This window comes from Vanessa cardui, chromosome 6, assembly GCF_905220365.1.
Source record: "Vanessa cardui chromosome 6, ilVanCard2.1, whole genome shotgun sequence".
In the NCBI taxonomy this organism is placed as follows: Eukaryota; Metazoa; Arthropoda; class Insecta; order Lepidoptera; family Nymphalidae; genus Vanessa; species Vanessa cardui.
The window spans coordinates 7,625,941-7,650,687 of NC_061128.1; the positions used below are offsets into that span (position 1 = coordinate 7,625,941).

The 24,747-nt window shown below is 29.0% G+C and overlaps 2 protein-coding genes across 5 annotated transcripts; both read left to right on the forward strand.

The window, feature by feature from the left end:
* The first annotated feature begins 4,968 nt into the window (after positions 1-4,968).
* Positions 4,969-7,456, forward strand: LOC124530400 (larval cuticle protein LCP-30-like). The gene is made up of 6 exons (XM_047104562.1): positions 4,969-5,097; positions 5,226-5,272; positions 5,558-5,785; positions 6,132-6,302; positions 6,772-6,801; positions 6,982-7,456. The coding sequence occupies exons 1-6, from the start codon at positions 5,083-5,085 to the stop codon at positions 7,373-7,375; spliced, it is 885 nt and encodes a 294-aa protein (XP_046960518.1). The 5' UTR covers positions 4,969-5,082; the 3' UTR covers positions 7,376-7,456.
* Positions 7,457-13,066: 5,610 nt separating this feature from the next.
* On the forward strand, positions 13,067-24,735 carry LOC124530525. 4 transcript variants are annotated; one of them, XM_047104713.1, is made up of 4 exons: positions 13,067-13,165; positions 14,181-14,317; positions 16,324-16,772; positions 24,491-24,735. In XM_047104713.1, the coding sequence occupies exons 2-4, from the start codon at positions 14,297-14,299 to the stop codon at positions 24,648-24,650; spliced, it is 630 nt and encodes a 209-aa protein (XP_046960669.1). In that variant the 5' UTR covers positions 13,067-13,165; positions 14,181-14,296; the 3' UTR covers positions 24,651-24,735. The 4 variants fall into 4 exon arrangements, with proteins under 4 accessions (XP_046960669.1, XP_046960666.1, XP_046960668.1 ...); XM_047104710.1 differs by lacking the exon at positions 13,067-13,165 and adding an exon at positions 13,435-13,565; XM_047104712.1 differs by lacking the exon at positions 13,067-13,165 and adding an exon at positions 13,435-13,561.
* The last annotated feature ends 12 nt before the right edge of the window (positions 24,736-24,747 follow it).

The following is a 24,747-nucleotide window of genomic DNA, read 5'->3' on the forward strand; positions in this document are numbered from 1 at the left end:
ACCTATGTTTATCACACACATACACATCACACATATTCCTGAGAACACAATAGAATCAAAATTGCAAAAAAAAATCACTTTCGATGGAGTACAACTTTATAACGAATTACCGTCTTATATAAAAAATGTAAGTTTAGTTAGTGGGTTCAAGTCTCAACTCTCAAAATGTATTTTAAAGAATACCCAGTTTTGTAGCGATTAAAATACACACAGCTATTTAATTATTCTATTCCCTTAACTAAGTATCTATAAGGCGAATATTATTTTGTTATTGTTACATTTATCATACTGTTCTCATATAAGTGAATCTGACTTTTTGAGAATAAATTTTTTAACCTCAATAGTAAGTAACTAAGAATGTTTTGATTTTTTTATGGATATTATATTAAAATATACAAGATAATCTACATTTAAATATAGTAGATATGTGATTTATGTTCGGGCTCTACATCCGTCACATTAATAGTTATGAAATCATTTAAAAATCAACATTTTAAGTATTAAATGGAATTATTATAAGGAAAAAGTTTTATTTTCCAATAAATCCATTTTGAATCGATAGGTACTTTAAACTAAACGAATTTCCTATGATAGCAAATTGACATTAATAAAAAAAATTCATACGATTTTAATAAATACATATGCAACAAAATACGGACAAAATAAAACTTCTGTCAATTACAGTATTTAAACAACGAATCGGAACATTTTGTATGTCCTGTTTGTTTGGTTTGGGCATGGGCTTCACATAAGATTGCTTTATACACACACAGCTTTATAAATACAATTTAGAGGCATAATCACGATTGCTTTCAATACAAAATCACTGGAAAATCTCAACTCAACAAGCTATTAAATTCGTATTATAATATTATAACAATTAATCTCTTAATTTCAAGTAAAATTCAAGATAACATTGCTGAATTTGAATATTTTACTATTATAACGTTGTTAAGTTGTTGCTTCTTCAAGATTATATTTAATTATGGATGGAACGATGAGTACCAACTGGTTATGATAAAAGTTTACTTTTAAATATAATGTGATCTAATTTATTTAAATGAATTAGTTTCTGTTACATATTTTTAACATTTTATTCAAACCTATAAATAAATTTACAATCCGGATTTGGTCATCAAATAGTGATTTTATATCTTAAATTAATTTATATTTTTAAATTATTTTGTAAAGTGGATAAAAAAGTTAAAACATTTATCATGGATGTAACGATTTTAGGGCTACATTTAAAAGAAAATATTGTCCTGTTTTGTTTTTTAGGTCTCGGATCTTGAAACTCAATTTTTCCAAGCGTGTTAACCGGATGTCGGCTACAATAGTCATCCTTTTTATATGTGCGACGATGGACAATCTTGCTGATCACTAACAATAGTTCACAAGTGGATGTGAGAAAATTCAGTTGCACTCTCTGTGAATGACTCTCATAATCCGGTTGAAAAGCAAAACATAATTGAAAACAGTTGAGGCATGAGACCATCTTGTTTATATGCTTGTCTAGTCCTGTACCCATATTTCCAAAACTTGGATACCGTGCTGTTACTAAGAATTCATCGACGGATAACCCAATAACTTTCATCGCTCTGACCGTGATCTGTGTTTATAATGTACACCTGTATCACCTCTCATTCATTGTTAAATGGGATGGAAATTCGATACTATCTGAATAATACTCGGCTCTATAGATGCTTCTACTGAAATTTTGTAGATACAAAAACGCAATATCTTTACCTATCTAGGATTCGAATCTTGTCTATATCTTAAAGAAGATCAGTAACCGTTCAAGTTTTCTAATAGAATAACGAGAAAATATATATGAGTAAATAAAGCCAAATATGACTTATATTTATTTCTATAGGCTTTTTCAATTAACTCTTACAATAATCATATTTAATGTTTTAATAACACAATCATCAGTTTATATTAGATAAATAAAATGAATTGAAAACTCAATAAATTATGAAACATAATTACTTTGTAAATGTTTGCTTCAAATGTTATATAACAGAATAATATTCCAAGTTACTTGAACTATTATGTCGAAAATTCAACCAAAGGGTCTTAAAATTATCTAAGTAGTCCTATGTGACATTTCAAAACAAAATCAGAGTTATAAACAATAATTATATCGTAAGTTCTATAAAGTTACGACGCTTTAAAGTTTAATGTTATCTACATATGGCCTGTATCTGAGATCAGTGTACTTGACCAGATGTACATATTATCTCGACAGAATCTACATACTAGTCAATCTGTATGTACTTTTTACCCGTTATCCTTTTGTTTCATTAATTTTATTTAATTTCAGCGTTATCACAATCAACAAACCTTCATATTTCTCAAGGTTGATAAAGTATTGATACCACCATCTCATCTTTAACCGCTAAACAAGTATTCAGTATGGGTGATTCGTTTTGAAGAGTAAAGGGTTCGTATACAAGCACCAGGGACGTAACTTCATAGTTCTCAAGGTTGGTGGCACATTAGCAATGTAAGGAACAAGACAGATATATGAAAAGATCGCTTGAATTAAAAACTAAACTATGAGTAACTCGGAAGCTAATATAATTAATTGTATGTGACATAAAATACCCAAGGTGAGATGATGATTTTTAAAAGAACAAATAAAATGACATAATACTTAAGTTATTTCTTAAATTTTATAACATAATATAATAGCTATTCTCAGCTATATATTATCAAAATAATTGCTCATTTGTTTAGTCTTAATAATAATTGATTATCAAATTAGATCAACGATCATTTAAACATAATAAATTTACATGAGAAACTGATATAATATTCATATTTTAGATATTTTAGAAATTGAACTATATTAATTCCCGACTCAAAAGTTCGTCAGTCTTTGTACTCAGTTTTTCCTTATTACTTTAAAAACGATCAAAGAATGAATAAAAATATATAAATATATTAATTGACAATTTGTTACTTAATATTCTTATAATTCAACGTTCCCTTCGTAAAATAACGTGTAATATACAAAAGTATATGTTTTAACGTTAAAAGCTAACCTTATAAGATCTGTGACACTAATAACTAGCTTCTCAAAGTGTTAACCTGCGTGATGACTGTTGAACTCCAATTTATGGAGTTAAGACAGTATTTTAAGTATCTTTTTATCTTTTGTTTCATATTTATATATTTGTACAAGGTCATTAAATTAAAATTATTATGTAGCTATAAAAAGGTCAAGAGTTCATTATTATATCCTATTTTTAATGTACACAATGATATATGTTTAATGTAAAAAAAATTAACATATGTGCAAGCGTGAAGTGTTGTTTTTGTAATATTTTAGGTATTATTGCAAAAAAATTATAATTTATAATGATTTGAATGGTTTTACACTACATAAAACAAATTAAATATCAATTTATTGTTTTGATGAAAAGAAGAGATTTTTAGTTAGAAAATACAAATAAACAAATAAAATTAAAATTTAGAGGCTCTTGAAGACTTCCGAAAATGTTTTCAAACCGAATGACATTTAAGCTGAAGAACACTGAATATAAGCGAAGCTTGGCAATCAAAGTTAAATTGTTAGCATCAACTTTTCGCAAAAACTAGATAAGAATTGTAATACCTTATCTTATCGAATCTTCGGAAATAGTCGGTCTGTCAAAATATTAATTGATTAGTATCATTTGTTGAACCAGTTTTTAATTTGGATCATTTAATCAATTTCCAGTTGAAGAAATATAAATTATAACCTCGATCCTTGAACTATAAGAAAATAATCATCAATGATCTCGTTTGGCATACGTTGGCTTTGTATAATAATTAATATTTAATCACTGACCAAATCTATATAAGATATCATCAAGGACATCATAAGCACATTATCCCAAAATGTACTAAAAATTAACCCCTTAATTTTTATTTTTTTCTTGTAAAATATTTATGTAGGTAGTATTTATATTTCTACTTATTACAAGAAAGTATTCTATGTTTCACTAAAGGAAATGCAATATGGATCCTAAGGATTGTTGATTGATAGTTAGAGGCATACAAACTCTAAAAACGTCTTCCTTACCGATTTAGGTGAAAAATACCACTCTCAAAGGAACTAGCCAAGTGTATGAGCTATATTATAGTGCAGAATTATGCACAAACATTTGTTTCATTTCTCTGTTCTCGTACTCTTATATTCCATTAGGTCAGAAAACTACACAACAGCAAAGAGTTTAAGCGCGTTTAATACGAATTTACGTTTTTTTTAAAAACTTACAAATTTCAGATCATGGTTGAGAATTTGTGTATAGAAAAAAGCAATGCCTATCTATAAGTACAACGCCAGATTTAAATACATATGTTTGAACCTCGGGATCAGCAGCAGTATGTGCTAGGGATTAAAACAACACTTTATTTATTATATTAATAAATAAAGTTTATAAGATACCGCTTGTTAGATATATCTGTGTAGGTATTTTAACTACAAAGCATATGAAAGAGTAAGAAAAGAGGTAGAGATGAGTGCTAATTTATAAATGTTGAGTCTTGCACTTGTCGTACTATCACACACACACTCACACTATTATATACCATCACATACTCACAGATATTTAATATATTAGTTATTTAATATTATTTTTTATCTCCTGTATTTTCGCAATCTTCCTAAAGAAAAACCAATAATAGTTTTCATTAAACAAAACTATTTTACAGTGTAATTTAAAAAGTATTATAAATAATGCTGCTTACTTATTAAATACGAATTCTAGAAAATAAAAAGATTTAATTATAGATAATTAGATTAATATTGGATTGATTATTGGAGCAATAATTTAATTTGTAAAATTAGGTAAATAAAACCTTAACATATCAATAAATATAATTTTGCACATTAAACAAATAAAAATTAATTAGTTAATAGAATAAAGTTTGAGAAACATTGCTAATGAATAACTAATATCGAAAACATTATAAATGAGACGAACTGGCCAGGAGAATCATATTATAAAATTAGATGAAAAAAAAGGTATATAAAGGCATAGATCTTAGAAGCGACAACATTCAAGTTCATAAGCTGTGAAGATAATAACAGCAATGCGTGTTCTTTTGGTGCGTACAACTTACTAGATTTTTAATTACTTAATATAATTTTAATCAGAAAATAATATATTATTATAAATTATTTTTGCGTTCATGTAGTTTAGATATTATAATTATACGTTTTGTTTATTTTTCAGGTATTTTGTTTGGCGTTCGCCGCCGCTTACGCAGCTGATACTTTCAGGTGAGTTAAATTAGAGGTTTTAGTGTTATTGGGGTTGATTTAATATTTTTTGGGTCTGAAATAAAATAACTCAAGTATGAAATAATAACAGACATTGTTATAACTTTGTATTCATGTTCTTGTGTCTATTATATTAATTTGTAATACGATAAATGTGATAGAAGAAATTGTGAAATACTCGCTATGGAGGAACATATACTTAAACATATAGAACTAAGTTATTGAATTTACAAATACAAATTTATTATATGACTCAATAATAATTTGAGAAATATATTTTTGCAGCCCTAGCACGACTGCCTTCCCAGTGACTCGTGCTTCAGCTACCGCATCAGTGAACGCCTACGACCCCTACAGATACTTCACTGGTAGAGTCACAAACGCACCGAAATACAACCCCGGACGTTACGAAGCTGGTCGTTACGACCCTGGTCGCTACGACCCTGGCCGTTACAACCCAGGCAAATACGACAGCTCTGGCCGTTACATCCCTGACAACTCTGGTGCCTACAAGTAAGTTAATCTTTTGAAGCTGAACTGAGTACGTAGATTATAAAAATTAAAAATTATGAACTTAGCTACACCAAACGCTTAACATGTAAATGGCAATGAATAAATTGACGCATCTATTTACAACTAAACCACTCCTTGCATATTAATTTCAAGTGCCATAATATTATCGTTAATTTATATATTAAATAAAACAATAAAATTAACTACTGGACAATTTAATTGGTTGGAATGACAGACAGTAATCATATTCGGTTGGAGTAAAATGACAGTAGCTTTTAATGTTCAGTTATTTAAATATAATGTGTGTATGTGATACATATAATACATAATCATTTTTATTTTCCAGCGGTGACCGTGGTGACCGTGGTGGTGCTGGTGGTTTCTACTCTGGTTCATCAGACAAGGGAGGTCCCGGTGGTCCCGGTGGCTTCTACAGCGGTTCCTCTGACAAGGGAGGTCCCGGTGGAGCTTACGTCGGAAACAAGGACGATGCAGGCAAAGGCGGAAATGCTGGAGGGTAAGAATACCATGGAATTAAAAAAATAACACTCATATTCATACGTGAATATCGAAAATTTTTGTATTCTTTTAGTATTTACTTTATTAGAATGGGAATGAGATTAATATCATTCACTACAGTACACTGTGAAATTAGTGCCAAAACAATTGCCGATACTCGACAGATTTATTAAGGAGTAAATAGTAGGAGTGTGATAATTAATAGGAATAGTCAGAAATCATTTAATTATTTTGAAATATATTAGTTAAAAATATTAGATGTTAATTCACTCGTAATTCCTCTACTAATTAACGATACAATTGTATGTAATCTAAAGAGCACACTATTAAGTTATAACTACATTATAAGCAGTAGTTGATTTCGGTATTACTTGAGATTCAACTTGAAAAAAAACCCTTTAAATAAATTTTAATTGTTTTAAATTACGAATTTCAAAAAGTTAAAATGTTTTTTTTTTTCATTTCAGCAACAAACCCGTAGCCCCAAAGGTTGAACAGTAAGTGTTTTTTTTTTATATTTAATTAGTGTGGTTTAGGACCGATATATAAACTGTAAAGCTATTGCTAAATATAACAATATAGTATCAAAAACAATTAAGTTAGTATTTAATTTGAAGACAGCAAACTCCCGTCATTGAATTAAAAAAAAATCACTAAGTTCCGTATTATATTTTCAGAAATGAAGAAGCGAAGAAGACCCCAGAGGTTGTCGTTGTCTCATCCGCTGCAACCGCTTCCAACACCCCCGTTTTCACAAGCTCAACTCCCTACTACGTCAAGCCCACTCCAGCTTACGTTCAAGTCCCAGTCAACACTGGAAACTACGACTACAAATACGGAATCATCCGCCAAGAAGGTGATGTCCTTCCCGACGGTTACCACTACTTGTACGAGACTGAAAACAAGATCCTCGCCGAGGAAGCCGGCCAAATTGAAAAGATCGACAATGAAAACGAAGGCATGAGGGCCAAGGGATTCTACGAATACGTCGGACCCGACGGTGTCACTTACAGAGTCGACTACACCGCTGACGAGAGAGGTTTCTTGCCCAGTGGTGCTCATTTGCCTTAAGAACTCTAGTCTATAGTATTTACAAATGTTACAACTATTCCGTAGTTGATATTTTCAGATTGAAAATATAAAATTAGTACAAATAACCTGTTCAGTTTTTTTTGTTTCCTTGTTAGAATTGTGTGTAAGTACACTAAAATTTTAATCTTTATATTTTGTTAAATGTGTTGGTTAATTTTGAAATAACTTTGGCGATCGTAAGACCGGTCAATTTAAAATATAAATAAAAACCAAAGCTACAAGGGTTCAATCGTAAAAATCGATAATGTACTCAAGAGATTTTTATTTAAATTTTAAAAGATACTTTAAAGGTACAAAAATAAGTTTTAATTGATGAGATACATAAAATAGATGGCAAAACCGCTTTCGGAATTTTGATTTTGTTGCAATATTTCTTTATCAGGCGCATTTTATTTATTTTATTTATCATTCCATGTATTCCTTTTCACCTACTATTTGTTCTACTCTTATTTAGTTATAGAATAGAATATTATGCCGAGTCCTGCAGGTATACGGTATCGAAACAAAAGATAGGTCCATTACGTCTCTTCTCCATAATGAACCTCAACATTAATTTGAATGGGGTCTTCATTTGAATTAACAAAATCTTTATCGTAATGTAGTAATAACCATCTTTCAGTATCGTCCAAACATTATGCGTTAAAAAATAACAAATTTAACTTTAAACTTATTTCAATTATTAATCGATTATGCAATTAAAATAAAGGTTTAAAATCGCTAAAACCTTTATTTATAATCTACGTATGTGTTTATAATATGTTTACCTATTTTATACACTCATATAAAATACGCCAGCCTATTTATATTATTAGCGTTTAAAGGTCTTAACTGACCATAACGTACTTTAATTGTTTATTTATGTCTCTAATTATTATTCTTTAACCTTTCTTGTATGCTATTTACGATACAAATTAATTTCCCTTATAAAAACGATAGGTAACTTAAAAATATCAGTAATAATACTGAAAACTGTCTCGTCTCAAAAATGCCTACAAAGTAAAATATTATTTTGTCACTTAGCAATATGATAAGTGTTACATGGTATTACAAAGTGTTGGACTTCGATTCTGAGCAGCTTTGAAGTATTTTAAATTAAATTAAAATAGTTATGTTATATCAGGAAAAAGACTTTTTTTAAATTATTTCTTAGTGTAGTAATTCTGTGTTTATAAGTGTCTTATAGAAAGTTAAGATAAATTAAGGTGTCAAAGGTATTTTTTTTTAACTAAAAAGGCTCAAGTGGGTTTACACCGTTGACCTCATTTTGGCTAGTGTATATACATATATACACTAGCGTAATTTTTTTTTAAATTTATATTAATTGCCTACATTGGCAATTAATATAAATAAAAAAAAATCGTCTTTTTAAAACCAAAGTATTTTTATATCCCTATAACAATAATTATCAATAAAATAAATTCAATATTCTTATTATTAAATACTCGAAAATAAAAGACACGTTAACCTGTGGCATGCCATTTTCTTTTAAATTGTTTTTTAAAAAAAAAATTGTTGCTACCATAAACGTTTGGCCACAGGCTCTATTACAGATAGTCGTAGTAAAAGAAATAAATGTAAGCTATTTGTATGTTAAGCTTAAGAATTTTTCATAATGTTTATTAACGATAGCAGTTGTATGATATCTTCCTATGATTCTGTGTATGTAATTGTTGTATTTTTTATATTTAGGTGGGAATAAATAAACGATTACTCTGAAAATGTATTGAACGTACATAAGTATATTTTTAGCACAAAGGTTGCAGGTTTATGTGTAAATTAAGATTTGATTCGCTGATTAAGACAGAAAACAAAATAAAATAAAAATTGTCAACAAATAAACAGATAAGGTATAAATAAATATTTTATATTTATCGAAATAAATATTTGGATAAGTTAAAAAAAAGGAGTAATAAAAATAATTAGGTTTTGAACGCTAGTAAAATAAAATGTTTACTATTTACCTTATCAAATGTTAATTAAAATGAATATAATGTAATGTATTATGATGATAATGTTGTTTTTTAAAAGTAACAGTTAATTTAAAACTCCAATAGAGTTTTCATTTAACAACCCTTGCAGATAGATTCGCTCCGCAAATACACGATAAGGAAGGATGAAGGGTTAAATGACATTGATTATCTATTAGTATATTTTGCATATTCTCATAGCATGTGTGGTAAATTACTTTGAGGTAATGACATTAAGAATAAATTTCACAATATCAGAGGTCGAGACACTATTCGGGATGTTTTAAAAGAATGTTGCTGTACTAACGGCGACATTACGATATATTTGCAACAATAGCATGCATTTTCATATTAATTAATTATTTTCAGAGAAACAGTAAACATTGTATACACACAAGAAGTAAAGAAAAACTTCTTGTTTTCGCTGTCACAAGATCGATTTGCCAATGAATAAAAATAAGGCGTGGAAATAGTATTCGTTGATTTCCTTTTTTTTTGATGGTATAGTTTGGCGGACGAGCATATGGGCTACCTGATGGTAAGTGGTCACCATCACCCATAGACAATGAAGCTGTAAGAAATATTAACTATTCCTTACATCGTCAGTGCGCCAACAGCCTTGGGAACTAAGGTGGTAAGGTGGCTCACTCACCCTTCAAACCGGAACACAACAATACTGAGTACTGATATTTGGCGGTAGAATAACTGATGAGTGGGTGGTACCTACCCAGACGGGCTTGCACAAAGCCCGACCATAAAGAAAATTTTATTCCTTGCGGGATAAATAACAATTCAATTTAGATTATTTTACTGATTGTCGGAAAAGGGTAACTATTTAATTTAATCATTTTAAATAACGATTCAAAACTACTCGCAAGAAGTGTTTTAATATTATTCATTTCTTTAACAACTAAGATAATTAAATGTATGAAGTATATTGAAAGAACTTGCTAACTACGAAATAAAACGATGTTTCTTATGTTTTTTTTATAGAATTTTATAATAATTATAGTTCATGTTTTACACGACGCCAGATGAAATGATGTATCTTGACGAATATCAGTCAATGTTTTTTTTTCCAGGTTTAAAAGACAATACTATAATTATTATAGTATTGTCTTTTAAGTGGCAGATACTCGTCTGTAGTATATAGATAATAATGATTCATATAATATTTAATAGTAAGTAATACAATCTAATAGACTTTTACAATATTTTGTTGGATTTGTTTATAATTACAAAATTCAAATCCGTGAATGTAATCAAAACTAACGAGACTAGAGAGTTTTCATGAAGCCAATTTGTGGTTAAAAAATATTTCGTAGGTTTTATCATTTCTCAGCTACGAAAAGCATTGAGAGTGCATGCAAGTTTGCAAGTATCTGAACAAACACCCCACGTCTGTATTCCCTCCCCCTCCGGCCCGGCCCGCGATACTATGTGTTACTTATTTAAGAGGAGATAATGAAGAGCGTGTAGATATTACATTTTTAATTTTACTGGAAATAAATAATAGTTTAAGTACCAAAATATGCTCCGTCATTTAAGATTCGGTCATTAATTATTTTAAAATATGTTCGGAGCTTATCTAAGTTAATGTTATTTTTTTATGCTAAACTAACAAACTAGCAGGAAGAAATTTACGTTGCCGGCCTTTAAGAAATATGTAGGCTCTTTTTTTGAAGTTTGCCAAGTCATATCAGTTTCAGCGGCTAAAAACCGCCAGCGAAACTTGTACTATGGAGTGGTTGTGATAGGCAGAAATCGTCTTTCAAATCGCGTTATTGTGGATTTTCAAACAATTTCTCGAAAAAATCCCCGAGAGTTTCCGAGATTCCATGAAAAATGCAGTACAAGATGCACAGTGATCAAATACTCAAAGCCATGGATAAAGCAGATCGGATTCGGATCGATCGGATCAGCTCTACGTTGAATACGATCAAATGGAAGAAGCTGGTACCTTAACTGGAGCCAGGTATAGTATTTGGCACATTGTTGAAGTAAGGAACAGTTGTTATTTTTTACCACGCCGTTGTCTATGGGCATAGGTGTGCTTTTACCAAAAAAAGGTTTATCATTTAATTATTTGTTGTGCTGAGTTTTCATTTTATGATTTCCATACGATTTTAATGTTAAGTAACCTGGAACCTGAACTACCAAACGCGAACCTAAAAGTAATTAAAGTGGTCCAGCTAATTCAGTGCAAAACGCACCTAAGAATTATATACACATACATTTAATTTATCTACTTGAGATTTGTTACTGAATACCTTTTTAGTCACAACTTAAAAACAATATGAAGGCATAGTTTTCTTGCCTACAATCAATTTGCTCTTTAATTATGCAATTGTGGAAGTAAACCGCAATCATCGATTAAGATGCACGCGTTCTAACCACTGGGCCATCTCGACTCTTTTTTTTCATAGCCTTTTCATAGGCTACTATTTTGCCTGAAAATGCTAACCAACACCTTAAAACGCGGGCGAAGCCGCGTGCGACTAATAGTATAATATAATTTTTAAATTTCATAAATATATAGATCCTATAATTTAAAAAGGATAAAAGGAAACACTAATGTTTAGTATATGTTAGAAGTGGGGACGACAATATCTCTAGGTGCCCGTAAATCATTTCATAATTAGTTCTAAAACCACTAATTTTCAATTCAGTTCTGGGACATTAATTTATTAAAACAAATGACAAAAGCAAAAAAAATAAATAATGTAAAACTAGTTAATGCAAATACTTTAATCTAAATACATAATAATATCAATAATTGATTTTATTAAGAATTTAAAATCTTTTAACATACCGAACGCTTTAAATAAAGCATGGAGACAAATTAAGATATATATAACAATTTAATGAATTCGAACAAAGGTTATAAATGTCATTCAAATTAATTAGCAACATTTATATGGAGTAAAATAAAAGTAACAATGGCTAAATTATTAAACCACATTATGAAATTTAAGCCTCTCATTAGTAGAGATATTGAAGATGTTAACATTGCCGTGTCTCAGATTGCATGTAAAGTGTTTTGGTCTTGTTCCTAAATAATTTCCGGTCGTATTGCATTTGCCCATTTGCCGATGCTCCGGAAATCACAGTATGAGCATGAAGAAACAGAGAGTCTACAATTGGCTAGACTTCCTTGAGAATGGCCGCCATGATGAGGATATCCTCATCGTAAAAACGAAAACAAATTAAAATCCATCTAAAATTAAACAAAAAACTAATAGATATTAAATTATATAAAATTGAGCTACGTATAGGCTTAGAAATAAATTTATGAATAATATATAAATACATATTTATACAATTCTTAAATAAATTCAAAATATTACAAATAGAACGTAAATATCAAATCAATCTAGACTTCAAAGCTTTCGCGAAGATAACCTTCTATTTTTAAATTTTACAGAGCGTTTATGATAAAAAATGCTTATTTTTTTGATTAACATTTTGACCTCAATTAAAAAATAGCTAGAGGGCTAGTTTAAAATGGAAATAAGTGCTAAAATATTGAAGGCATGGTTATCTTGACTGTATTTACTTTAATAACGAATATAAAACCAGTCCACTCGTATGCAGACGTGTACGGGGTAGTCAAAATATACTAGTCTATCATTGCGTGTGTTCTTGTACAGTAATTTATTGTAATATATTTTATAGATTTTAATTTAATTGTGTAGTATTTCTAAACATACATTTTAGTTTTATTCCTATTTCAAATGTATTAAAACAGTATTTGATATATTTAAAAATATCGGATACATTTTTTACAAGAAAGCATAGCAAGGTAAGTGTTCAAATTGCATACTAATTTATTATAAAGTAACGTGATATATGTATGAGGTCAAATAGGTCTTCCAAAACCGATATTGGAATTTTGGAGGATAAGGCAGTGGCCTCACATTTAACGGAACTCTTTCTTCGGTACAATATTTGATACATCTTCTTACCGACTACGACGCTCTCGTCAAACTACTTAAAAATACAACATCAGCACACCTCGATATTATAAATAAGAAATTAATTTGATACACATCTCTGTCTATTTCAATCTAAAATCCGTGAAGTGTGTCTTCCCATTTGTTTGAGTGAATGATGTTTTGACATTTCGAAATATTTAGCTTTTTACTATTTTCATTGTCACCAAAATGTCACATATGTACCGGATGTGAAGGCTGCTGAAGTAGGTAAATTGTAAATTTATCTAACTTTTAATTGAGTACTGTAGATGCATAGCCATAAAGATTGCCACCTTTATTATATTAAATTGAGGAATATATACCTGCATGTCATATTAGTGTAATTAGACGAATAATTTATATATTAATGCGTAATGTAAGGTCATCAGAATGCAGCATCTTATTGCCTATGAGATGCTGCATTTGTTGCGTTCTATGATTTTTATTTTATGCAAATCGATATGTGAGGTAGCTTCTCATACATTCAAATTATGAGAATTACGACTCTCTTGTAAGTCGGTCGTCTCGAAGCTACTTGTGTTCATCGGTTACGGTTAAATTTAAAATTTGTGTCGAGTTCAATTAATACAGTGCAAAGTTAGTGATCAATACAATATCGCACAGTCGCTGATAGTTGTTATAATGTCATGAGCTATGCTAATTCTTCTGCTTGACCTCGTCACACCTGATTTTAGGATTCTGATCCACTTTTGGTATGTCTCGAACAAAATTTATTATACATCTAAATGTTAATGAAGGCAATGAGGAATGAAATATTTTTGACGAATATTAGCTGTTATCTCAGAAAAATACTGCTTACTTATGACACATTATCTGATCTAGTTTCAGATCCAAAACATAACCTGTCGAGTAAACAACTTGTACCGGTCGAGGCGCGAAAAAACTGTTATTAGAAGAAATATTTATTGGATCTTACAGAACAATACCATTTTGACAAAATGCAACTTGTTGGAAAATTCGTAAGTACTTTTAAACCCCCATTTAAATAATTTCAATGTGTGCTTTATATTAGTAATATTATTTTCAATTGTATCTGTTGTTTATTAAAAGTTTCATCATAAAATATGATTTTATTAAGATGATTAATTTTACTTTTGGATTAATAAATTAAATTAAGACATTTTTTTTTAATTAAGATGTTTAATTGATTCTGACATAAACTTTATGCTTTGATTACATTTGTATATATCGAATTCTATGGATTCTTTGTCAAACAGTGAAAAAATCCTGGTTGTATTTTATTTTACGTAGGTATTTGGATTATTAATTTTTAAATTTTGAAATATCTAATAGCTTAAATTTAGTTATTGGCATGCTCTTCTTCCATTTCCTCGAGGTCGCCACAGGGTGTTGACATTGCAAGAAAAAGGGTTTGAAATTTTCTGGAAAGCTGTGTTCTTTACGTCAATCTTCATTGGAAATGTTGTCTCTGGGTCTGCTTCGAACTTTAAGCTGTCGTGACGCTTAGTGATTATGGTACTGGTGAAAGCGCTTAATGCACCATTTCTCTTATTTGCATTTACTGCACTTTAAAAAGGGTTACGAAGAAGTGGTTTTAATTTCTTTGCCGAGAATTACAAAACGTTACTAAAATAATATTTCAAGATTGATATTTCTAAATATTTTTTCTTTATTTTTGATATTTTTTTCATTGTATAAAAAATTATGATGTAATTTTTTTATATCTATATATCACTGAAGTTCAAATGTTATATTTTGATATGCCACATATTGTGCATGTTCAAATACTTTAAAATATGTGACTTATATATAATACTCTTTATTGCACTGTGAAGTTTTACATGGTAATTTTACAAATGAAATTATTTTAAAAGAAATTTCTTCCAGCCAACCCACAGCTGTAAGAGATAGTGTTATATGGCAGGTATAAATAGTGCAACATTAGATACTCTTAATCATTTTATATAAAAGAAACAATCTTATAGTTCATTTTTTATTCGAAAAGTCATACAGAGTCGTTAATTTTTTGAAATTACTTGTTTTAACTATGAGCTTGAATTAATAAGGTTCAATAGAAGGTTTTAATTGTAACTGTTAGTTTATATATATATTTTGTTTTAAAGTAACTCGGATTATCTATTCGTTATAATATCCTTTATAGAGTCTGAAATGAAATAAATGTAAATTAAAAAAGGACGATTTAATATGTAACTGAGTCAATACTCAGTGCAGTGATGCAGTTTACTTCAGATACTTGTCGTTTTGATAATACGAGCGTTGTTAAATCTAATGTTATATATAATAGTCTTGTATATAAATTGGCTATTACATAATATTTTATGTTACATTAATTTTTGTACCTGTTGACTTTCAAGCAGGATATATTAATTTAAATAATTGTATTTAACTAACATGACTTTGTGTTTTTTTAATGTTAAAAAAGAGTAACTACTGAGTTTCTTGCCAGTTCTTCTAGGTAGAATCTACTTTCCGAACCGGTGGTAGCTTCACTTAATTGTAAAATGACGATTCAAAAGTGCTTGTAAAAGGCTACTTGAATAAAGTTTAATATGATTGATTGATTTGATTGATTGTAGTTAGTTTTTATGTTATGTTTTGTTTTTTATTATTAAGCCACTCCTTTATGAGTTAAGTAAAGTGGTATTTTGCTATTGTTATAGTAAAATTAATTGTTCGGAAAAGATTGATTGAAAAGATATAATTCAAAGAATGCTAAAATCTTATTCATTTAATTGATATGACCTTTTCTCTCTTTATTTATTTAAATAAAGCGATCGTTTAGTCGCCATAAAAGGAATTTGGCTGCATGAATAGTAAAATATGCACAACTATTATAAATATGTTACGAAGACTACATATTAAAATAAAAAAGAACAAATACGCTATATGTCAAATAGGAATTATGTTTTATAAATGATCTTAATATAATTATACGACCTTGTTAAATATCATTATAAAAACATTTTTTTGTATGACATTTCAGGCGATCGTGCTATCAATATGGGCAGTTGTTCAATGTTCACCATTCGACGATGGGAAATACAGACATCAAACATACGACTATTATGACGACGGAAAATATTATAGACCTCCAACCGAAGGGAAATACGTTCCAGGAGACGAAGGAAAATACACTTACATTTACCAAGAGGGAGTGTACCCTTACGATGGTACATACAGACATTTAGAACGTGGAGACTCCAATGATTATATTGGTTATCAAATATACGCTCCGCGCTACCCCTTCTTACATAGCGTAATAAAAGCACTAATTAGTAAGTATGTATCACCGGACAGCCTCGGTATTACGGATGGTATACTTGGGAGCTCCAGTTATAATGACTTTGATAAGATAAAGACTGAGAACGAGGTCGCTGTGAAGTGTCAAGCAATTGACTCAGAAGCCAAAAATACTACGGAATTTGTGACGCAGTGAGTATTCTCAACTAAAGCCTATTAATTTATTTATATTTTAAGACTGCTGAAGGCTAACAAATCTTAAGTCTCACGGTTGATAGCGCATTGATGTTATGACATTTGGTTTAAATTTCATTAAGCTATACATACTGACAATAATCTATGAGTTACAGAGAAATTTACTATCAGATTTCCCATTTATTTGCCTTAAAAAAGATACAAAAATGTTAGTTTTTTAAATCAATAACTGATTATCGAAGTTTTGACATGGTATGCGAACTGCCCCTCTACGTTGTTGCTATCATCCGTTATTAGTTGGTTGACCTTTACATGTTCCGGTTCGAGGTCACCGTTCGAGGTTTATTCGAAAATAAATAATAAAATAGAGCAGCATTTTTCCTATTTTTCGGATATATTGATGTATGTATATTAGACGTGAACATGTTTAATTATGACCGGTTAAAATATATAATCTTAGGTCCGTGTCAAAGGTATATTTATAATTAATAAAGTTTTTATTACGAGGTGAGAATAAAATATGTATCTAATTGTCGCTCGCCTGAAGATGACAGATCATTTACATGCCAATAAAAGCTATTTTCATTAATTAATTTAATATTCTTTAAGTGTCAAGTACCGGTTTTCTATTTTGAATGCATTTCAAGCAAATTCCATCATAAAGTTTGTAGAAGGATCCTGTTGAGATTATTATAACTAACTGACTAAATTAAAAACGAATGACGTGATATCTTCGCGGAATTTATAATAAATTATTAGAAATGTTCTATTCACATTAATTTAGAATTCTAATAAGGATGATGTTGTTTGTAAGTAATTACATTTCCTTGGATGTAAATAATAATGTGAGCGGGAAATAAAGTTGTATTTAATATTAGTTTGTGTAAATGCGGTATGGCATCCGTGAAGCATAGTAGATAGTTATTACCTTCTCCTATTTCTGGTTCAAAATCAGAAAATCACTGCTGAGATTTTCGCTTTGAAAAATTGAACTACATTTATATTCGTAGTGAATTAGGGAAACGAATATAATGTAGCTTATATACACTCTGCGGAATTGTATAAAGTAGGCCTTAAAGAGACTGAAATGTTTTATGAAATTATTTTTACCAAACTCGTCGATCCTCTATTAATGTATCGTAACGTTTCCAGTAAATAGGTACTTTTTCAAATTACGTAAAAATAAGAAACTATTTTTTTTTAAGTCTATAATTCCTAAAATGACTTCATCTTTTATTTTTATAAAAATATTCCTTCATATCAAATCAATCCAATTTCTTTATAATTATCTATATATGAATGTTCTTCTCAGACCCGGGTATTACCCGACTCAGGGTTTTCTTTTCCGAACCGGTTGTGGGGATAAATTTGAAAATCAATAATTAAGGATCAAAATAGACAATTTATTAACATAAGAATTAACAACATTAAATGCTTAAATATATATATACAAATATGAACTAAAACTAGTTACTGTATAAATCTTGACCGCGTGGAATGGTGGCAAGAATGCTAGCAGCATTTCCCCGTTGAATCGCAATTCCGATCCTCTGGGCAAAAAACGAACCAGCCCTCTTGTCACCAGTGGAGGCAATGAGGCGAGGTGTTATACTTTTGATGATTAAGTGATATGATTTTATATTGAATTAAGGAATTTGATTTGATTTTATGATATGCCAAAAGTTAGATGGAGTGTGGAAATGTTGTCAATTATATTAGCTTTTGTTTTTATTTATAACATCAAGATTTTTTATCGTTCCGTACCTAGTTTTATAATTAACAAATGCTTGAACACTCAATAAATCTCATTTTTTGTATTTTGAAGTTTATTCACTTTTGCTACTTTTTTTAATCAGAACAATCACAGTAATTATACATCTTTTTCTTTATATACTAATGCTTTATATTGTATTGAGAGAAAAAGTTTTAGGTATGTATATATTTGATATATAATTCATCAATGAAAAGATTACAAATACAAATTTTACTAATATAATAATACAAAGCTTCTTCTTGGTTAGAGTATGAACTGCGTGAAGGTTAAGTTTTTGATCTTATATCATAGTAATTGTGGTAAATAATTAAACAATTTATTAATTATTACCAGTGGAGTTAAGAATTCTGGATCTTTTCTAAAAACGCGTGTAAGCGAATCAATTTTAGATCTATTTCTATTTTAGGTAAATAAATAAATGATATTACGATTATCGATTTAAGTTTGGTCTGTACCAATATCTATGATAATACCAATGATCGGTGATTTTATATCGTTGCATCTTAATGTTTAAAAAAAATTAATTTTATTGATTGCTTCGGTAATCATGATCCATAATTAATATTTAACTTAACTATGTTTGACAAATATATTCACAAGGATATCGGATTAAAATAATATGTCACCGTAAGTTATTTTTATTCATTCAATAAGAAAGATTGTGTGTTCGTACAGAACAGCAATTCATACCTTTCTGTATATAGGATTCGGTATAAATACATATATGTTAATTGATTTTCAAACGAAGTTTTACTACTAATATTATTTCACTACCATTGATGTTTTGTTATAAAGAAGTATAAAGTTTTTGTATAAATATTTTTAAAAGCTCTCAACGACTATCTGAATTTTGAAAGTTAAAATAAAAAAAACGTTTTTATTCGTTTGAAAACCTTGCCAAAATCTGCCGTAATAAATTCACCATTTATTCAGGTCATATAAATACAAAACATACATAAAACAACCTATTTTAAAAATATTTTTACAAACAAATAACACAATACATAGTAGAGCGTACTTGCTCTTGCGTTGCTCTATCTAGAACTACTAGCGCCAAAAAACGCAAGCGATGTTAACTCTTACACTTCGATCGTAATTCACTCATTTATTTTAATTATAAGTCGTGTATTAGCAGGTCAGTAGAAATGCGTATAAATCATATTTAGGAGTCCCTGTATTATTCTAATTAAAATACATAATATGTTGTTTACTCACAGCTTATTATGATGTTTACGCACAGCGTACGTGGCAGAAATGAAAATTTTACAATGTTCATTTTTATTTTTGTTATAACGTTTTTGTCAAAATTAATCCATTAAATTTAATAAATTTGGTGCAACAAAGACAACAATAAATAATGGAAAATATTGTTAAATACATTGTCTTATTGCAAATCATTTCAAATTACAACTTATCTATAGGCAATTTCAAATCGAGACGAGACAATCTATTATTAAATATTCAAGTATTGGGAAATCTCTTTTTCTTTCGCGCTTAAATTATTCAATTTTCATGTGGATGTTTTCTGCCCAATGTACCATCTTTATTATATGATATAAATGTAGCATATAATCGCAGATTAGAATCGAATTTTAATTATTTTTATATTCTCTTCTTCTCTACTGAAAACTAGAATAACAACATGTAGTTAATTGTACTTTAAAAATTCAATCTACCACTACTGTGATACCATACGATCAGATAATTCTCGCTTGGATATTTAAACAAACATATTGTTACTTTGTAAAAGTTTGTAAGAAAATAAAACATATTGCATCATAATTTCACAATCATCTTTTTCATGTTTATGCCTTAAAATATATTTGCTGTTATTATAAAAGTAAGCGTAGATTACTATAGAAATATATGTTTGTATACTGTATAAATAAGTACGAGTGGTAAAATCGAAAAGCTTTCAAACATTACATTGCTAATGGTCTAACAATCATAGATGTATGTATATACGTATGAAAAAGAGTTCTTGGATTTTTTTTCTTTTAATAAAATTATTAAAGATACGTTTAGGAATATTTGAAAATACCTGTAAATACAATGTTCAATGAGAGGTAAGATAAGAGGAGGTGATCGACTAGTAGCTCATAATTGTTGTCGACGGAAGTTGTTACCAATTAATATTCAATGGTTTTTAATTGATCATAAATTATGTGGTCATTTATATGTATAAAAAGCCACTACTAAGTAGAATTAATGTATTTCACGCTCAAATTTCAAAAACGAATCGATATGAATTATTTAAGTTTATAGATCTGTCTGTCAGAAGCACAATATTTTTAGTATCGAAAAAGTTTTTCTTTTACTTTTATATTTGTATGAGACATTTATACGTGAAAAGTGCAATATCACTGAGTTTTCATTCACTTAAGTTGTATATTATCCAACTCACATTACGCTCTAAAAGAAAATGTTGCCTAGAAACCCATATGGTCCGATATAATTCTGGCACGTTTATCATAACCTAACCTTTTCGAACCTCGAAAGTTTTCTTATTTTATTTACTTAGTGGTAGGGCTTTGTCCAAGCCCGCCTGGGTAGATACCACCCACTCATCAGATATTCTACCGCTAAACAACAGTACGCACTATTGTTGTGTTCCGGTTTGAAGGGTGAGTGAGCTAGTGTAACTACAGGCACAAGGGATATAGCATCTTAGTTCCCAAGGTTGGTGGCGCATTGACGATGTAAGGAATAGTTAATATTTTTTACAGCGCCATTGTCTATGGGTGATGTTGACCACTTACCATCAGGTGGCCCGCATACCTATTCCATAAAAGAAAAACTTACTTTCTATGAATTTTATCGATTTAGTTGATAACCCAAATTGTTATTTTAATAAAAAATCCAAAAAGTTAATTTATTAATATTGAGCAAAATAGAATAAGCTTTTTAAAGAAACCATTACTTTTGGCCTTTTATTATAAAACCCGCTTAAAGAGTTTAAGACAACTTAAGCTTTAAACGTTAGATTAGCAAACTCCTTTTCTTATTAGGTGTATATTTCGGTGAATCTAAAATGTATATAAATCATTAAGATGGTGCTTAAAAGCGCAACGAAAATGAATTAATTTTGATCGATTAATTTTAGATATTTGATTAAAATAATTAACAAGTAAAGGCGTATGACACGAACTTGCTCGAATTAATTATTTTAAATATCACTTAGTTCACAAGGTTATTCGGCTATAAAATTTTCTTCGACAGATAAACATACAATTTTACGAAGTTGTTGAATATTATGATGAGCTCTTCACGAATCGTAATATTATTATATATTAATGATTCTTTTATATAATGGGTTACATTTAATAGTCAATAATTGTAATTGCAGGATGTTTTTATATTCACTTATAAAAATAGCCTAATTCAATATGTCTGTATATAAAATGTTTTGACCATGAAGATTTTTTTATATAAAGTATTAAACATTTATTAAATTAATTCCAGTTCATACGATTTATTTAGTTAGTTTTAAAGACCAGTATTTTTTTATTTCTTTTAATTTTTGGTAGTAGTGAAAAATTAGTAAAAAAGTATTTTAAAACTATTTCTAGTAATTTTATTGTTATTTTAAAAGTAACCCTTACAAGCCTTATGGTGTCTCATATTTCGTTGCCTTTAAAAAAAACGTAAGCTAACTATTTATATAAAAACCGTTCCTTTACTGTTAAGCGGCTTAGGTTTCATGATGCTTATAAAAAAACGTTTCATAATGCTTACATACGATATGAATAGAATGCAGTGTGCAATTTTTTATGTGTTTTTAAGCTGTTAGTTAATCACTGATGCAGTTTTATTTAATACATATTAAATAAAACATTTTGCAATCAATCAAATAATCTCAACTACTGTATTTCTTTTCCTCTTTACAGTTGATTTACATTCCTTTATAAATGTTTATTAAAATACATGACATAATGATCTATTCGTATCCTATAACTTCACAAATTAAAAAGTTTGCTTTAAAGACCTTGAATCCATCAAATTATGATATGGGCTGGTGTCCAACAGTTTCGAATTGTCTATTCTATTTTTATGAACTATTACATCATTTTTCCTTTTACTACTTATCTTTATCTTTTTTTTAAAAAATAATCATTAAAAATAAGTTACGAGTTCATGAAACAATATATATTAATTATGTGTGACAAGATTAAATTAAAGTTTTCTATATAGTTTAAAGATTTATTGTTATATATTATTAATAAATAGAATTAGTCTAGGGATTGATAGTTACAAATTCAATGTGTCCGACATTGAAAGGTCAGCGACAATCTTGCATGATTGCACCGTGACTATAGCCTTACGCTGAACTTTAGATAATAATAGGCGTATTAGTTACTATTTTTTTAAATCAGGCACATCTCTTGCTCTTGTTTAGAAAACAATGATAAAAAAAAATCTGTTCAATATAGAATGACAAAGGTGCGGATTTACCGATTTACGGATTCAATAGTGTTATAAAAAAACCCAAATGGAATTTTAAAATTTAATTGTACATTTTAAAATGTTATGGATGTTATTATTTATTTAGGATATTTAGCAGTTTAGCATTTTTTATATTTTTATACACAATGATTGAAAAATAGACTTTGTTTAAAATTGAATGCTAAACATGAATAGAATGAAAGGGTAGCATTTAGCGCTTGAAGCTACTTCGATCTTTGACTCATACTCAAACTATTTAGCGCTGAAGCGATGACTTTAAATGATTATTGCCTTTTGTGTGTAGTAATGTATTGTCGTGGTTTATAAAATAAATTATGCTATTTTATTAATCTCGTGTATGTAAAAAATTACTCAGAATTTAGGACATATATTGTTAACAATAAATTTGTACGGCTAACCAGTCTTTGGGATCTAAGTTGCCCTTGCGGGTATAATTTTCAAACTATAGCTTAGAAATTAATTGTTAACATATATGTTATCAATAAATTTCTAGTAGTTTATTATGTTTTTAAGTATAATATTAGCGTAACATTGTAAGTAATTTCATCGAATCAAATTAAAAATATTTTTGATAAGAGAAGCTTTTAATTAATACTGTGTCATTTGTGTAGCATTGTTTACAAACGATTTGTGAATAGCACATTACTCAAATGTGGAAAATTGTTGCTTAATTTGTTAAGATTTTAATATTTGGCTACAACATTCTGTTAAAAGTGGAAGTTTTTCTTATATATCTTATTGTCGAATTTATTTATCAAATTGTATTTTTGATGGTTGCAACTGAACAGTAATTCTTATAAACTATTATAAATCAGTTTAAGACGAAATAATTATTTAATTGAAAAATTCATAGAAATACGGGGAGAATTTATAAACTTGGCATGGCCGAATTCTAAATTACGCGAAATAGAAAAAAAATATTCAAATGATACATTATCCCCGATTTATATGAGATTATGTAAAAAAAATTATAAGTTGCTGTCCATTCTCAGATTTAATTATAAAAATTGTTAAAATTAATAGCTTATTTGCCTTTCATCATACCTAGTTCACGGAGTTTTAATACGTTGTTTTACATTTTGTACGTTGGTAGATTGTCCACTTAAAGATAATCTGTCACCACTGCCCATAGACTTGTTTCTATCGGAAATATTAATCTGTTCATTATGTTCATTATGTCAACAATATGCCACCAACTTTGGGAACAAACGTCATGTCCTTTGAGTTTCTGGCTGAAAATTGTTTCTAATTTTTCTTTCATACAATTTCTTTTTTTTTCTTAAATAATAATTGGTTTAAACAGCTTTTCCCCTTTATGTATTAGGTATATTTATTATACGACAAGTCCTATTACCAGTTGAGACCTCTTGTATTTAGCTCCTTATTTTAATTTAGAAATATTAACGAATTTTCACTTCTAGGACTAACTGCAAGCGGAATTGTAAACTGTCCTAATGTATTTTTTAATTTGTTTCAGGTATCCGCCGTACCTAAACCTAAAGAAGGGAGAAAAATTAGGAACGTTCTATAACTTTAAAGGAAGCAAAGTTATAAGTACTGTGAAAAATTCTTTAAAAAATAATTTAAAATTAGAGTATGAAGTTTTCGTTAGGATTGTTGAGGATGTGAGCCAGTGATGTATATTTATATTAATTATCTTGTCTAACTCTGATTACACGTGATGCCCGCGGCCCTAAATTATAATAAACTAATCGATATATTTATTTTGTTTTA

Coding starts and splice junctions, on each gene's coding strand:
- LOC124530400 (XM_047104562.1), top strand. Junction 5,786..6,131: donor GACAACTCTGGTGCCTACAA/GTAAGTTAATCT, acceptor TTTATTTTCCAG/CGGTGACCGTGGTGACCGTG. Junction 6,802..6,981: donor GTAGCCCCAAAGGTTGAACA/GTAAGTGTTTTT, acceptor TTATATTTTCAG/AAATGAAGAAGCGAAGAAGA.
- LOC124530525 (XM_047104713.1), top strand. CDS start 14,297: ATGCAACTTGTTGGAAAATTC. Junction 14,318..16,323: donor TGCAACTTGTTGGAAAATTC/GTAAGTACTTTT, acceptor ATGACATTTCAG/GCGATCGTGCTATCAATATG. Junction 16,773..24,490: donor ACTACGGAATTTGTGACGCA/GTGAGTATTCTC, acceptor AATTTGTTTCAG/GTATCCGCCGTACCTAAACC.